Below are 18,083 nucleotides of genomic sequence, written 5' to 3' on the forward strand. Positions count from 1 at the left end.
AAATGTGCTAATAACATTAGTTTCAATTTGCTTTTTTGATTTATGGTTTTAAGCAGTTTTTCATCCTTAGCAAAAATTGTGTACATTCATTGTTGATGCTCCTTTTTGCTATTTAAATTTTCCCGCAATAAGTGCAATTGACCTTAGTTCACCTTATGGCAACATTATTTATTATAAAAGTATATTCTAAAATATGCATTTAACTTTATAATCAAAATATAATTGTTTACTTTGTAGTCTCTTCTCAAGGAAAAAGATCAACCTATTTTAATTGAGAATTGTGATCAGAAATTACACTAGCAACAAGTAGGAACTACAAATATACTCAGGTAGGTTATTGGCATAAAGAGTGGCATTAGAATTTCAGAAATATTGCAAATGTATACTCATTCTCAGTGATTAAGACACTGTTCTTTGCAAATCTTACAGCATAAAAATCTGAATTCAATTCACCATTATTACAAAATATATACTGTTATCTTTGTTACTAAGTACATAGTCGCAGATTCTTGTTCAGTTGGTCTATTTAAGCATACTACAAATATCTCATAAAATATATAGTTCTGTGAGAAAAACACATAATGCTGCTGAGATTCTCAAAATTCTATGTTTAGCATGGAAAAAAAATTTTTCTTGCTCAAAGGACAACTTTGTTGTTAGTGCTGTAATCTTGTGGCCAGATGTCTAGAAGGTATTTTACTGTTTCAATATGTAATCTCATGCTGCCAGCTTCGCCTTCGCCGTGTTCTCCATCTTGGTGTAGCACAAAGATTGGTCCAAAGCAGACAGCTAAGTTGGATGTTGTCATCTTGTTTTCCGCTTGCTGTAAAGCCACGCGCTTGAGATGATTGAAGAGGAATACCACAGTTCCCTGTGTAAAATACAACATGCATGTATATGTTTTGGCTGGTCACATTATGTAGTGGTATCTTACAATACAGACAAGTTTTGTGACAAAAGAAGGACATGTGACAATTGATTTTCTGTAGTTACTACTATCCACTCAAGTTTTTTAACTTTTTGCAGAAATGCTAAGCAATTTTTAACTGTTTATTTTTATCCTTAGTTGTTTACTTGAGATGGCTCGCACTCAATGCCTAACACCTGCCATGTAAGTTGTGTGGAAACCCACTACTCATCCATATTGACCATAACTGCTCAGCAGCCATTCTACTTTACAGTTTTCGCTTTCAACCTTACTCTGGTCGCTTAGAGACACCATGCTTACTATAAAACAATATTTAACAAACCCTATTACCTATTATATAGTACCCTATTATAAAGGCTATTTTCTCAGTTTAAAAAAATAGTGAAGTTTCAAATGTTCACCACACTTCATTTTCTGGTAGCTGTTTGAAAGATTTCATTTTGTAATATTTCTGATACGTGTAGGCTTTAGAATAGTAGCCAAGGCTGTATGTGCCAAGCTGATGTTCAATTTTAGTTTTATTGTTCCTCTGTTAAATCTCTTAATGTTATAATTACTTGCTTTTTAGTTAATGCACAAATTTTTCATGTGTATCTAAATTCTCTTAACGACCTCTATGTGTCATACTGGCTTCTACCATGCCCAATGTCCTGCTACTTCTCGACCAATCAGAGTGTAGAAACCTTTAGAATATTCATCAAAATCTAATATTTATGGCAACTCGATGATCTATTGATCCAACTGAATGATATGTCAAAATCATGTCTTTGAAGTTGTCTTCTCTACTTATGGAATCGAGCAACACTCTTTTCATCATTGAAAACGGTGACAGAATTGTCGACATTCATTCTATCCACTACTGTTACCACACAGTCTCATGATATATTTCATCACAATTATTGTAAAACCCTCTAGCTATAATTTGCAAATAGTTTTTGTAACTCTGAGAATCAATTTTTGTAAAGAGATACTATCGTTACAAAAAGTTTTTAGATATAATGCTACCAGATTCTTTTTCTCCAGGTTGTCACTGGATTAACCGTAAAATCTTTATAGGAATGCCATGACGTTCTATTTTTCAACCCTTCCTTGGAGTGGCGCTTTATTAGAGGTGACATTCAAATAAATGGTGGCGTTGTATTTTTCAAACACCTCGTCAGAATGCTGAGAAGATGAATTCAACCTTTTCACGGGCAAATCGAATGTCGCTTATATTTTGTACTCTCCTTCGGGCGGTGCAACATTAATCCTTTTGAATGCAAGAAATTTGCTAACTTATCTCCAACTTGTGGACCTTTAAACGAATACATGCGAGGAAGCTGATACATATCTCTATCTGTTGATATCTATTGCTTACAATTAACCTATGATGATCTTATAGCCTGCGTTGCATTTTGTTGGAGTTTTAAAGTTTTCTATTTCATTTTAAATTTGAAGGCATGTTTTCATTTTATAACTACATATATTTAACAATGTTGCATAAAAGCTTATTGCACTCATCGATACGTTCGCTACAGTTTGCAGCCAAAACTGGCTTTTTATGTGCAATAGAGAACAGGAGTTACGGGCGTCGATCTATTGTAAGCTGAGTTTAGATTATGGCAATCATGCTTTTAAATAATATGCTATAAATCTGCAAATTTTATAAGTTTTATAATAATAATAATTTATTAAATGCTACAAATATATATCCAAGAACAAGTGACATAAACAAACCATAATTATAATTCATGCAGCACCAAAAATTTTAAAACAAAAAATATTAGCATCGTTTGATCAGCCAGTTGCGCTCTGATTGTTTTTTCTGTTTGAAACTATTTCATGTTCTTCTGACTGTTCAATGCCTTTCACAACATTTTTTGACCTCAACCCATCTTCTGCACAGCTGAGCTAGTCGATATTAGCATCCAAACAATTTTTTGCAGAGCAAAACTTTTACGCTATGCCATTTAGAATAGGAACTTCTAGCGCGAATAAAGAGAAACCGGGTGTAATCAAAATAGCCTCAAAATGTTAGCCACATGATACGTAGTAGCACATTTTTCATTGCAAAGGCAAAAACTTTTTCCCACATACATCGAAGTATCAAGACCGTGTTAAACAAGGAACTGCTATTAGCCTGATACAGTTACTAAATATTTTTGTGGTGTTGCAATTAATTTTAACGAAAAAACCTAGTCTTGGAGATGGAAAATGGACTTTGAAACAAACAGAAACAACGAACGAGTTAATTGCAATTGATGTGATCCACTCATTATTAGTACGGTTTGGTAGGCACTTTTCCAGTGATCACTTGCTATTATGAGTTCGTTCGTAAAGATTAAGAATTTCAAATAGTATTGGTCAAATAGAAGCGGCGTTCAAATAGAAATGGTGTTGAATTAAATGGGTGGCGCTTTATTTTTTAACCCTTCCATAGTGGCGTTCAAATAGAGGTGACGTTTAATTAAAGGTGGCGTTCAAATAGAGGTTTTACGGTACTTACATTAAGCATGACTTAATGCTTAATGCATGTCTGTAATGGACCTTTCTCTTACATTCCATACCTACCTGTTGCCAAGGGTAGAGTTTTGCGACAAACTCATTCACAACTTCGAGGCTGTCTGAATCAGCATCCTGAGTCGTATCTTTAGTTAAAGCTTGCTTGGCAGCATCATAGGCCTGTTTTGATAACAGTGGTTCTGGCAGTTCTCTCAAGTAGTCCTTGAGCAGCCCTATAAACATGTTGGCCAGGTCACAGCACAATTATGGGTAAGTTACATTATTACCAATTGATTAACTTTAAAATATCTATGAGCTTGGATTCATGCTCTCCTTATATATTTACATATAAAGAGAATATTAATCCAAGCTGTAAATATAAGTATTTTTACAGTATTCACAATATTAAATGTATTTATTGATAATATATATTCACAGGAAATATTAAATCCAAACTACAAAAATATCTCCTGTAAAAAACTTATTTACAAGAATTCTTGGTACCAAAAGCATTGCACTTATCGGAGTACGGAAACATTTGTAGATGTATTATGTGTTGGACTTTTACAGCTGTGTACAGCTAGTATTAGAAGTTAAGTTAAATAAGATTATTGATTGTAAAATAACTAACGTACATACTGAGCGTTAACAACCAATTTGGAATAAACTTTCTTTTAGTGATTCAGCTTCTTTCATTGTCACACAGCTCTTAATTATCACATCTCCTATATAACCTCAATATATGTCTACTTCATGAATAAATCAATTGCTATTTGTCTACATGTACCTATTAACAGTCCAACTTGTTTCTGATGGACTGAGTAGATCTTGTTTTCAGCACATGTTAACACATGACTAGAAAGTCAACAAGAAACGTGTTATTCAAGCAATTGGAACACAGCAGCTGTAGTCTTCTTTTGGTACACTCTACCCACATGTTACATTCTCTTATATGACAGTATTGATTATACCTGCTTACTATGACTAGTATACAGTGGGGAATAAATACCATGAGTACACAATTATTTTTTAAATTGGCATTGTGGGATCAATTACTCACTGCATGCGTATAATAGATCTCTTCACTAGTAGCAAGCTGTTTTCTAGTAGCTAGTTGTAAGCATAAAGGGGGAAAGCGTTCCGATATTATATTTTCTATCACGCACAGGACCAATAAAGGCCAGAAATATTTTGTTCAATTGAGCATTGTAATTGTTTTAGACACGCTTGCAAAATTACTATTTTCATGTAGACCACTCTGGGTACCCCAAACACCAGATCTCAGGCGATCCACTAAAGTGATAAAATCTCAGATAGAGTGCCCGGATGACTAAGAGGATTGTCCATGCATCCATACAATTAGTTATAAGACTGTTTGCATCTTAAATGCTGTGGGTTGTGGGTCAGCACACTTTAAACCAATTTTACTATGCTAATAAATGACTCGGCAGCGTTGCTATTTCTAAAATTTGTTGCACGACCTGCAAACACAAATCCTCATAACTTTATTAAATTGGTTAATGATTTGTGCTTAATCTGACAGTATAATTTGAAGTTACCCTGGGTGTTGATCAAATATTGGAGGAATATTAAATTTATTGTTAGATGAGTAGATTCTCGGTACGAGATTAACTTTTTTTGTCGTTACATGTGAATTTTTTTACACCCTGTATGCTGTATAGAATAAAAATAAAACGAGCTTGTTTTTAAAGGTCAGCTGACTGCGTATAATAACCACTTTTTTTTTAATGACCATTTGTTTTTGTTGTCTGTTGAAGTCACTTGCAATCTACATTTAGACTTAGTTTACCTGTAATAGCGTGAATCTCTGGTACATTAACTGGTGACAGGTCAATCAGATACGGATGTCGTTCAAACTCTTGTCGTAGCTGTTGTTTTTTTTTCGCAGAACCACAGAGACGGTAGATTCCTGTTACATCCATCCCTCTATTTTCTACTTCTGAAACACACCTACTGACAAGCATCGGTATGCTAGTTTCTGTAGCTGCCCCTCTAGCCAAAACCTCTTTTAATGAGCGTCCAAATAAGTAGGATTTTGAGCTGTTATCTGGTTGAGCTTTACAGTAGCTGACTTCTATGTATAGGATGCCTCTTGGTTCGAGTTTTAAGGCACATTTATGGCTTTGTGGTCCTTCAGCTGATCTATTGAGAATATTTGTAAGCCGAACTGTTCCTGTAAAGCATAGACGATGTCGAATATTTGGGTCCCAGTGGTAAATCATGCAGACCAGGCTCACCACGCCATTGGTCACCACCATGTCAAATGTCTCGTCCCAATCAAAGTTTATGGCTCCTGTTCTGATAACAGTTTTGGCTTGTTTTACATTATCTAGTTGTATCGTACAGTATAGGTCTCTAAGGCTGGTGCGAGATGACTTCAACCCGTGCCCGCAAAAGATCTTGAGTTTCATGCTGCCTTCTTGCATGCCTTCGGTGTTGGTTGTTCTGTCGTACTCCGGACGATAAAGTACAAAGTCTTCAGTCTTTAGTTTCATCGGCGTTCGAATAAGCAAAGGCAGGTCTCGAAGATATGAATAGGCTGAGATGGCACTACTGTGTCCACCGCTAGATATACCAGAACTCTGTGGTTCAGATGTGTACGGTGGAAGTAGAGGAAGTGTTGACTGCTGAAGCATCGCATCCACATTGTATGCTGACTCCATATTGTGTATGGCATCATTGAGAAGCTGCTCTTGTCGAAACAGCTCACCCTTGTAACCATCTAGCTCATTGCCGTCTCTTGTTGTTTGATCTACAATGACACAGCAAAGTGAAGCCAAAATAAGGCAACACAGAAAACTTTAATTCTAACGATAAATTAATGTGATCCACAAACATAAAGTGCCTCCTAAATGCACTAGACCTCAATGGACAGATAACAAAGAAATGATCAAATGATAAATGTTTTGGGATTTGGCTTCTGCTCTCATTACAAGACAAACTAAGAAAAAGCTGTTTGCCTTAAAAGCAGAATTGAATAACAAACTAAGCAGATTATCTATCATCTTTACATGCGTACTTTAACAGACATACACTTTGTTACTATATTTTATTATGTTAAGGAACTTACTTGCATTGCTACATGTGTATTCATCGCTCGCCATTATGTTAGCAAGAAAACATTATTATATTACCATATCTTGTACAAAAATCAATTTTTAATCGTTGCAATATTTATTGTGAGCTTTACACCAATAATTGTTTAGGATTTCATGAACGATTATGTGTACTTTGATTTGCATTCTTATAGCATCGTTACATCTAAGGTAAGTTTTTGTACTTAAACGAAAATGTTTGTAGAAAATCAATGTGACATTCATGCTACTGATCAGTTAGCCACAAGAATGAGGGCTAATTTTACATAATAGCTTTGCAAGAATAAATTAAATACAAGAGGAGGACATTGAACTCAGCTAGACAGATCGATTTATTATAAAAGTGGTACATTATTAAAGTATTAACGCCTGTCGTCGCTGTGTACGCAAGCCATAAATTATTGCTGCTAGGACGGATGTTACCAGACATAGTTGTTACACCTGAACTATCACGGCAGCCCAGCCATTGATTGTAAGTAATAAGATGCGCTTTAACTGTGTCAATACTATGTGTCATTAACACCATGGCTCATTTCCTTCCTTTTATCTTTTTTGCAAACCTCTGCTTGTCAACTGTGTAAATAAACCAGCGTAAATAAACAATATTTGCTAAACAAGACAGCTCTGCGAACTTTGCTTGTGTATGTGATTAGAAAGAAGTTGGCTGCTTGTTTAAATATGTCTTTTAAAAAGATGCTAAACTTTTATCAACCATTTTGTATTAGAATTAAACAAATAAAAAAGTTATAATTTCATGACCTCAAACTTTCGATGAAGGATATGCAGCAGTGAAATTTTACTTTTCAAGTACCTTTTTAGAGCTGAATTTGCTTCATAGTAGAATATTTATATTTTTAAGATGATCGGAATGTGCAAATAAAATTGCATAGGCGTCAGTTTCTTTTTTATTGTGTTGAAGTCGGGCATTAATGTCCACATTGCACGTACACCAAAACTGAAGTGCATACAGCTATTATCCATCTACAGAGGTTTTCTAATTGGCCATAAACTTTATTAGTTGGATTTACATGTGTTGATATAATTCTTTTTGCATATGTAAAACATGTAGCACAATTTGTTTTCTTGTTAAAAATGAGCCTGCTTATCATGATTTTCGTCATCACAAAGCGTACATTTTTTGTCTTCATATTCGTTAGCTGATATAAATTGAGAATTTTTGTAAAATATATAGCGAGTCTCTCCAACAGCAGATGCAGCATACCGGAAGCCGTGGTGAAATTAATAACAAAAAAGAAAGCAGCAATGATTACAGTTTGCTCGCTGTCTCAAATGTCATTCGGCGCCACTCCTTCTATAATTGCTCTATAAATATTATATCGCTATAACGACTTAGTAATGCCAAGTTTAGATAGCAATCAGTAGCGAGGGCAAGACACTATAGCTAAGTAGCCAATCAATAAAAGCACATCGGAGCAGCAATAATTAAATTGTGAGGTGAAGATAGCCGAGTGATGCACATCCTGTGTAAATGAAAGGTAGAACTTGACTATCAAACGAATACATGTAACTAGCCATAATGGAAGAAGTGGCCAATCAATTAGACCGGTACCTGATAATCTTATAGTCTGGGCAGCAAGACTCTGCGTTGTTGCACAAGTTAATGTGTTGCAGGTTTAGATATAAATATTGCTGCATGTAACTCAAAGCTTCCATTTTGTGAGCAATAATTAAAGATTCTCACGCGATTCCATTGACCCTGTTCGCTTGGTTTAACAAGCTTGGCATTTGAAATTATTGAGAAATATAACACAGTTATAAAAGGAAGCAAACTAAATTGTATTTTGTTAGACTGTGAGGCTGGGAATAGTTGAAGGCAGTTAATAATGTTAATAGTCTGTGTGTATCATATGTAAAGAATGTCTGTATGACTGCTCTGTAGAAAAGTTAGTCAGGACTGACTAATCAGTGCGACTGCTGCAAATATTTAATAAGCTAAACCGATCGACCACCATGGTCTGGAATAAATATTAGATGAATTTTAATGTGAATGAATTTTAACTCTTTCGCTACCGTATTAAATTTTTACTGACTGATTATTTTGCCCAAATTAATGCAAACAGATTTTTTTTTAATTTTTAGTTTAGTCTTTAAGCAATATCTCAAGAATCAAAACAGATATCGTTTTACTGTAAAATGCATCTTATTCAGAAAAAAATTCTCGACAAGATAAGTATAAAATTAGTAGTGAATCCCACTCTCGCAAAAATTTCTGACGCTTTCTTTGCGTTGAATGAACGCGGTGTGTCTCTTATTGCCATGACGATAACGATCTGGTTTACCCGTTTTGAAAAATAATTACAAAGGAAATTGTTGAGTCAAAATATTTTCTATTAGTTGCACCTGATTGCCAACAAAGTTGTTTCATTGGAGACAAAATTTGATTGGTTTAGCTAATGTGTGGGCTTTGTCATGAAAATAAAAGTGAAATGCTATTGATAAGCCGATACATCGGCTTATGGTCTGTACTTATATTACCGCCAAAGCCGATACATCAGCTTACAGTAGCGAAAGAGTTAATACAGCTGACTAGCGGCAGTTCAAATCACATGTCGGCTGCCAGTTTTATAGACATCCTGTTTCAGGTGTCTGGCCCAATGCTTCAACGTGTTATGCTCATCTTTTATAATCTGCTCATGCAAAGGTACGCTCTATGGGCAGCTGCAAATACAACTAACTGTTCATGTGTAAAAAACGTGCCGTAATGTTGATACGTACATACCTGAATTTGGTACAGTTGTTGATGTTTCAGATGTATGCTCAAATTTTTTCAGCCATTCTTGCATCTCAGGTGAGAAACTAGGTGGTTTTGAAGAGTGGTGACAACTGTCATTCATAGCTACCCGTGTTGACTTGTTGAACTCTCCTGGTTTCCATTGACTGTCTTGCTTTGCACCGTGAATAATCATGTGTTGATATTTAGGCAGTAGCTCAGAATCTGAATTATAAGAGTCATTTCCATTGAGGGACGGGTGTCTGTTTCCCAGAGAACTTCCTTTGCTGTACCCGCCTTTCTTCATACTAGAAAATCGTGGCACTGGCCCAGATTCATGTTCACAATCCGAAGTGTATAGAACAGTTTTTGGCTTTGCGTAGACTGGTTCAGGAGGTAGTTGATAGAGATTGTGGGTAACTGAAATAGCTGGATTCCTAACACTAGGTTGAGGTACTGGTAGTTCTATGACTCGTTCTCCTCTTAACGAGTGTTCACTAGATAGTCCACTGTCATTGGAGCCTTCAGTGTTGATGTCCACAGGGACAATGTGATGCTTCCCGTATTCTGTGTCATCAGAGAGCTGCTTTTGAATATACGTTGGCTTGAAGTCGTTATAGTCACAACCAGAATTCCGTAGGGAAGGTCTCTGCGTTTTTATAGTGAGTATAAGTTTCCGCGGAATTGACATGAGCACCACAACATCATCTAGGTTTGTTCTTGTCACATTTACAGAATTTATCATCTGTATCTCATCACCAACCTTCAGAAGTCCATTCTGTTCTACAATACTATTCTCAGCTATGCGTGATATAAAAACACCCTTCTTGGCATTTTTACCATTACCTTCACGGATATAGAAACCAAGGGTTTGTCCAGGACGTTTTAATACTTCAACAGTGTGTATCGTGATATTGTCATTCACTACTTCTACGTTTTTTATGCCCATTTCAATGTCGTCGCCTTTTTTTCGGCGGTTTTTCCGTCCTAGTGATGGCGTGTTGCTGCGATCAGATCCAGTTGAGTTTCTACTAGACGAACTATCATTCCTCAATCTTACCTGTCCCAATGAGGATGAGAGAGGTGCCATTGCAGCCTCTGTTGGAGTTCCATTTTCTTTAGACGTTTCACTATGCTTATTTTTCTTTTTTCTTCGGAGTGACATAGCTCTCTCTCCGATGAACGATTTTGGTTTCTAAAAGAGAAATTATGGACATAATTTAAGATCTCAAGATAGTTCTTTGAGAAAAGTTATAATAATTTCATATCATCGCATTCTTTTAATATTGCTAACAGTAATCAAGGATTTTTCAAAATATTTGTAGTAACCTATGTAGTTGTTAATGCATAACTATAGAAAATCGTGCACTAAGCATTAGTTGATTGCTAAATTTTTATAGGACATACATCACATATATACGTAGTACCAGTATGTAGTTTCTGCAGAATTCACAGACGACTCAATATTATAGCACTAAATGGTATATTAAATGTGAACAATAGCCTGCAATCTATAAATATACAGCAGAGTTTTTATGATCTTTGTTTTAAAATACCGACTTCAGTCTTTAAACACAGTTTTTTTTTCAACGGTACTTTGGAGTAATTCAATATTATAGCAACGGCATATTCAGAGGAAGCCCCATTATTTTCATAACATTTCTAACATCATTTTTAATGCTTAAAGAACATCATCAGCTCATGGAAGCTCACTGAATAAAAATTAATTCAAATGCTCAACTCATGCAGAACATAAATCGCTGAATGAATTCACTGTCAGTTTTAACAAAAATTCAATTGCTTCTAAAGCAAAACGCTGATACATTGTCTCTTCTATGAGGACATTTGCTTCGATACAAATAGGATGTCTCTTTAGGGATGCCCTTTAGAAAAGTCAGTAAAAAATATGATGGCTCATAAACCTCTTTCATAAATATCTTCGATTTGCTATATAGCAAGCTTTGACAGTGAAATATGGTAATTGAACGTTCATAGTCTTTAACCTGCAACCATTATAGGGTTCTATTAAGTAATATTCATAAATGGCAACTAACAGCAATGCTTGTGGAATGGTATGCCAATGTATTTCTGTATGCGCAGCATAGACCTAATAACTATACAGTTAATAGTTACGGTATACTTAATAGGTCTATGATGCGCAGTAACAATGGATCAAATCAGCTCATTTGGAGACATACATATGATTTTATTTGAAGATCACATCTCTAACCAATAGCACCAGTGTCTTAGCTGGTGCATGTTTTTGAGAAACAGCTCTTAGCCTTGAGTATTATCTACACAAAATAATATTTAGCAGTTACTATTAGAAAAAAATTAGGTTCCCATTGATGCCATGTAGGTAAAAGCTAAAGTACCTTTGACGAATGTAATTGGTTACATTTTCCTCTATCTATATGCACGCGTACGCACACATGTTATCACTAGTAGCTCATAGCTCACCTCTAAATCCTTACTAAGCCTGCTAGTAAGTCGCCAATTGTCGCTGATGTGATGTACACATTCGTACCAATGAAGTAATTGATTAGTACCCATTGGACAAGGTAGAGCCTAATCAATAGCTTCACAAAGCGATGATTGGCTTTTGCTGAAACCACAAACGGCGCCAAACACGATCACATAGACTACTCCGACAATCGACAATGAATGAGACAAGTTGCTTTTCTAATATATGGATAGTAAAAATCAATTGCTGCCATCACATATTCAACATGGTAGTCATTCTAACTTGATAGGGCAAGAGTGTATATTTTGTCTTCTTTTACATATTTCAACAGTCGAACTTGAGGGAATTTGTAAAGTTCCTTTAGATTAGTTACTTCTGCAATCTTTTTGGCATTCCTCTTTAGTTTTAAAGCTTTCTTCCGAATATTGAAGCCGATAACAGTTCTACTTCTGTTTTTTTAGGAATACTTGACCCTGGGAACTATCAAGGCTGAGTTAATCAAAATGCTGAAAGAATCCATATACCTTGAAGACTTTCTTTGCAAAGTTTCAAAATTTGAGAACTAAAATGGCACCATTATATCCTTAAAACATACATGAAAGAATCTTATTAGCTATGCTGGCTAGATTTTAAAACTCAATGCCAGTTAAAAAATATATATTTTGCTCTATAGCAACTTTTTTCCCGGTTTACTATAAATGAAAATAGCTATTATAACTCAAAACTCTGTCTGTAGGGCCTGCCTACACCCATGAATCACTTTTTAGGAACATTGGATAGCTATGTTTGATGTGGTGAGGTTACAACATTATCTGCGCAAACAAATATTTTATGGCATATATATATGAACAGCTCATCGTAATGGTGCGACTTTATCTCTTTGTTTTGCAAAAACCTTAATTTTTAATCGAGGCTAATAGTTCATAATTGTAAACGTATCAGACGATTGTTGTTAAATAGCCCAATGAAGTGGCATCCCAGTTTACTCTGGTTCAGCAACTATTAGAACCAGTAAACGGGGGCTCTCATGTCAGCCATAGAGCTTATGATTCATTTTCTTAATAAAAAGCATTTTTATTTATTTTTACTAAATGCTATATTTGCAGTCTCTAAGTGTATTGCTGCAAAATAAGTACAAGGAGGCAGCCTTGTATGGGCAGTAGTTTTAGCATCGTGATAGTTTAGAGCGAGCTGTTTTCCAATTGTGAGTTTATAGGGATGCATGTCAAATTTGGAGGTGACCAAGGTATCATTTTACATAAGAATTTTCATTTAAAACAGCAACAATTGTAATGTATAAAAATATTACACATAAATAATAGCAAATCTATGTACATTATTTTGTTCATATAACTTTTGTTGCTCATAAGAGTGAATCTAGCAAACGTGTTGACTGGAAGATTCCATTTTCATTTGGTCGTAATTTGTAGGGATATCTCAGTTGTCACTATCTCTGCTGAAGGTTAACCGCTCTTAGCTCTAACACTGTTTAGCTAATGAGTATTCCTTGTATTTGTAAAATTGGAAATGGAATAAATTAATTGGAAATGGAATAAATTAGCTCCATGCAGTTAGTAATTATTTTCTCGTAAAGGCGCCATCTTTGATTTCAGAACTGTAACTGAACTTACTGTTTATTTATCCATACCTGTCACTCAATATGAGAAACACCAGTTGGTTAGTATTTTCATTACATAATTCTTTAGTGGTACTTCTAGACTTAATTTTATAAAAGCTAACCCAAAACCTGGTGGCACTGGATTGGTTTATCAATTCCATCTAAACATTTGTTCAATCATTTAATTTTTGAAAAATCTAACAAACGTAACATGTAAGATTTAATCATTGCGCAAATTAATGTAAAATATTAAACAACTATTGTAAAATATCTACGTATATTTATTCTCAACTGTACGCATTTAGTTTTTAATGTTTGAAACTATACAGGAAAACTGAACAAATGCTTTATTTCTACTAGAAATCTCAACATCTCCAAACAAGAGCTTTGGTAGTCACGAAAGGGTTGATCCTCAACATCAGGCTGTGACTCGCTAATCTTGAGTAATGCGTTTGACACAAGTCAGCGACCTAAGAAAGTGCTGCCATTAGTATCTTTGCTTCATAAGCTAATTATGGGCAACCACGACTGGCACAGTTCAATCAATAGGTAAAAGAAAATGGTTACAGGTCTAGTTTGCTTCTTTCAACCATTATTCCAATAACAATGTTCAGGTCTAACGTACTGACTCTATATGAGTATGATTCTGAGTTGAAACAACCAGTACATCTACGAGTATGTAGATAACTTAGACCCTGTTTATGTTTCGCGTCAGTGTCTCCTTGACGAGAACGAGTTTCTTTTGAAGTCAAGTTGTAATCGTAAGTTATTCATATCAGTATAATACATACACATAGTCTGTATGGGAATGTTTGCATTTCAGATTGATTTGTTTGCGGTACAGAAGCAAATTTTGTTTATACGTGAACATCAAATCAATTTGTCATGCGATGTTGTGCTACTATCTCGGCCCTGTGCATTGCTAAAAGGCTCATGTAAAATGAAATGACTCAGGATATTTTTTCCCAGATAGAAGATAATTACTCACGGCTACTGATATTTTAGCTACTATCAATATTCAGTGTGGGTAAATTATGGTTTGGTTTAAGCTCACACAATAACCTAAACCAAACCATCATATAGACCACTTATAATTAGATATCTCCTAGGATCCTGTTTTAAAGGTTGATCACAATCAACTTTACATCATGTTTATCTTAGCCGCAACAATCTCTTTTAGAAATAAAAACTATGGAACAATAATAATTAACCAGCATTATTAGTTTTTTTTAATGATTTTACACAAAATTTTATAAGTTTTGCTAAATCATAAACTATTCAGTAAGAATACAGCAAAATCAGGTTAGGAAATTGTAATAAGTGTTTTAGAAATTTTGAAATATAAAAAGTTTAGTGCTGCAGCTGAGTTACATTTGTATATATATGCTTATTAGGTAAGTTTATGAACCGATATTTTACCGACCTTCTCTGTCCTTAGCGGCATGCATGGTAAGGTTATACTTCTGATCATCTCGAGCGACTGAGCAGAAGTATAACTGCAGCTGCCGCTGCCTCTCAAGCACTCTTATCTTTAGCCCACACTATAACTTAGCTAGACTTGTTCACAGAAACTACACCTCGTAATTACCTTCTTCTTATCCAGTTTGATTTCTGAACTCGCATTAGAGTCATGATAGTAGTAATAAGTTGAATTCTAAACGTTAATAAGACACCATGTAGAAATCCAATAGTTTGCTATGAGCTTATTAGAGATTAGTAGCCTTATTATATCTGTATTCCCAAAGGTTAGTATCCTCCCTGCTGCCTATGTCATCTCTTCTTACAAGCACGTTTTCTGTCACCCAATCCGCCTCACTAGTCAGAATAAGTCTAGTTTTGGTGTCAATAGTAGTTTTTATCCTGTTCATAAAAACGCTAGTCAAAATATTATTAGTACAAAAGCGCCATTTTCATCAATATAGCAAAACCACAATATAGCAAGACCACAATATAGCAAAACCACAATATAGCAAATAGTTTGTATATTTCAGTTTTTTGTTATTGGGGTTTGCATTGTTTAGAATATTTTAGCAGAAAATTTAATGAAACATAAATTATGACTATGCAACATTTTGAGTTTTTTAAAATAGAAATATATTAATTCACCTTTTTGTTGATTTCGTCGGTTTCATAAAATGCAAGACTGCAATTTTTGTAAAATTATTAATTAATCTGACCGATACGACATAATAATCTATTTTGTTCATAAAAATACTATAGCATGTGAGTCAAGTTAGGTTACTCGCATTGTGTCGGTAGACCATATGTTACATCTTGACATCTGTTCATTGTTTTAATTGATTACTATTTTTGAACTCTGCGACACATTTTTAAACATAGCTTATTTTAAGCGAAGATCAGTATGCAATATCTTGACTGAATCGCTGGACACATGTTAATGCATACTGCTAATTCAATTGCTACTCCTTTAGTTTAATCGTGCATCATTGTGCTTTTTAATAAAAAAGCAGATAGGACAATAAATGAGCAACCCCTGAAGTGAAAAATGCTTAAAACTGAATTACTCCTTTTTATTTATAGAAATCAAACGAATTTCTTTCAACCACGGCTCTCTGGATGTCTCTTGGATTCCGATTTATTCGTCAGATCAGCTGTAGCTCTTCACCAATTCTGATAAAGAGAGGACAAATCCAAACTATTCATCTATTGTTTTGCTCTACCACTACAATGGCTGCTGAATATAATGTTGAACATGATGTAAAAAACTCGGAATTCTACATAACAATCGGCAGCGAAAGGTATTGGGAGAGCATTACTATTGGCTGTTGTTATTAGGCCAAATTATATCCTTATGGTGAATAGATAACCTGGAGCTAAACATTTCTTTTTAAAGTTTTTTCTTGAATTTTTAATTTCTACAGTCATATAGGTTGTTTTGGTTGTTAATGATGAAATTCTTATGCAGCCAAATTTTGACAGACTGTTAATTCGTTCCCAAATTTTTTGTATATCAAACCTGTTATGTTGGGAGGAAATATTCAGATATTAAGATATTTCCTTTTGTTTAAATTACAAACGAGTTTAAAAGCAAACAGTAAATGCTCAAAGTAATTTCACCGAGTATTAAAATGAATACATTATATAAAACTACGTAAACATAAACAAATACAAAAGCCTCAATTTTATGTAAAGACCGAATTAAAAAGTGTTAGTCAGTAATGTATGGTATGTGTTTTTACTTTACTGTAGAAACACATGAATGGAATTGCTGGTTCAGCAATGTGCAAGTTTTCAGTGCAAAATCCTCTGTATACCCTAGGACACTTATATTTCGCTAGTATTTAGTTTCGTGAGTAGCTCGCAGACTAAAATTTCAGAGCAACTTAATTTCGCAGCTCTGATGAGTGCGAAAATATAGTGATGTGAAAATAAATGCAGTGGAACAAACATAATTAGATTCCTCAGGTTCAGTTCACCGATAAAAAAAATTTCAAATTGCGACTAGGTTGTAATTGTGAACCGCAGGTAGAATGGTGTTGGCAAGGTCGATAATGCAATTTGATCGCTTGCTGCCATTTGTTTCTTGGACTATCAACAGGCCCGTTTTCACTGGGGCAGCTAGCTGGCCGGCTGAGCCGCCCCAACTTTTTGGGAATTTTTTACGGTAAGTGCAGTCCAACTTGGATAACTCGCCCTCGGATAAAATGTAACATTTCATCTCAAACACAAGGTCAACACAAACGGATTTGTTTGGTCAATTCCAACGCAATGATAAATTCCATCAGATAACTCGACCTCAACATCATTTATTCGAAAAGTTATTTGCCCAACGGCCATGGATGCGGTTTTTATCGCTGTGGAATATCACTTCATTCCAAGCCATAGAGACAAACCTCAATTTCTAGTAGTTCTTAGGCATCATTATTATCATCATCAGAGGCAAAATATTTTTGTTAATGACTTTTATAAAAGTTTGCAGAAGATTAAGTTTTATCAAACACCCGCTTGGCCATGTCCCATCGAAAACGTAAAAGCCTCCGAATGAACTTAAAATAAAATCCGCAAAATTGATCTTTGTTAAAACGCTCAAAAGAAAAAGATGTCTTTTTCTGAGCATTTTAACTGCGGTCATGTTTTGCCTATTTTAATTTAAAAATGTCTCGTCAGTCACATCACTTAAAACAAAACAAATCTCAAAAAATTACAAGTTATTGAAGAGGTGTCAGTGGTGAATCCAAACCTTTCCAGAGCCATGCTGCTTGTGGAGGACTGCGAGTGTCAGTGCATGTGTCTTATTTTCTTTCAACACACGGTGCTCACTGCATTGGTTGATGTCCCCAGCAAACGATAATCTACTAATTCGTGTGCATTGACATCAAATTCCTATCATAAATCATTCTTAATGGGAAAATAATCATAATTAATTGCAAAATAATAACGTAATAAATTTTGATAGTCAAATTATTTTGTTGGTTTATATTTTAACGATGCTATAGTGGTCGATAAAAACGTTAAAATAAATGTCGTTATAAAATTCCATTCTACAGTATCAATGAACAAAGCTATTTAGTTTCGCTTTGTCGCTCGTTTGTTATGATAGTTTAGTTTCGCACATGAAACTTTCACGAGAGGATGACACCGCGAAAACGCGAAAGTTAGATGCCGTGAATACATAAGTGTCCTAGGGTAGCATACTGTAATCTACGCTAGATATGCTGTAAAATCTCTATTTGAATGCTACCCCTTAATTAAATTAACCTTTATTAGACCGCTACTTTAATATT

General features: G+C 34.9%; 1 protein-coding gene across 1 annotated transcript; it reads right to left on the reverse strand.

Annotated features, from left to right (window-relative positions):
- Positions 1-637: 637 nt before the first annotated feature.
- Positions 638-17,578, reverse strand: LOC137389487 (rho GTPase-activating protein 100F-like; the record flags this gene model as incomplete). The annotated part of the gene is made up of 6 exons (XM_068075504.1): positions 638-871; positions 3,479-3,631; positions 5,076-5,108; positions 5,203-6,182; positions 9,266-10,451; positions 17,540-17,578. Coding segments are annotated over 6 exons (2,625 nt in total), but the record flags the coding sequence as incomplete, so codon positions are not given.
- Between the last annotated feature and the right edge of the window lie 505 nt (positions 17,579-18,083).

The sequence above is a fragment of the Watersipora subatra genome, chromosome 1 (genome assembly GCF_963576615.1).
Source record: "Watersipora subatra chromosome 1, tzWatSuba1.1, whole genome shotgun sequence".
NCBI classification, from domain to species: domain Eukaryota; kingdom Metazoa; phylum Bryozoa; class Gymnolaemata; order Cheilostomatida; family Watersiporidae; genus Watersipora; species Watersipora subatra.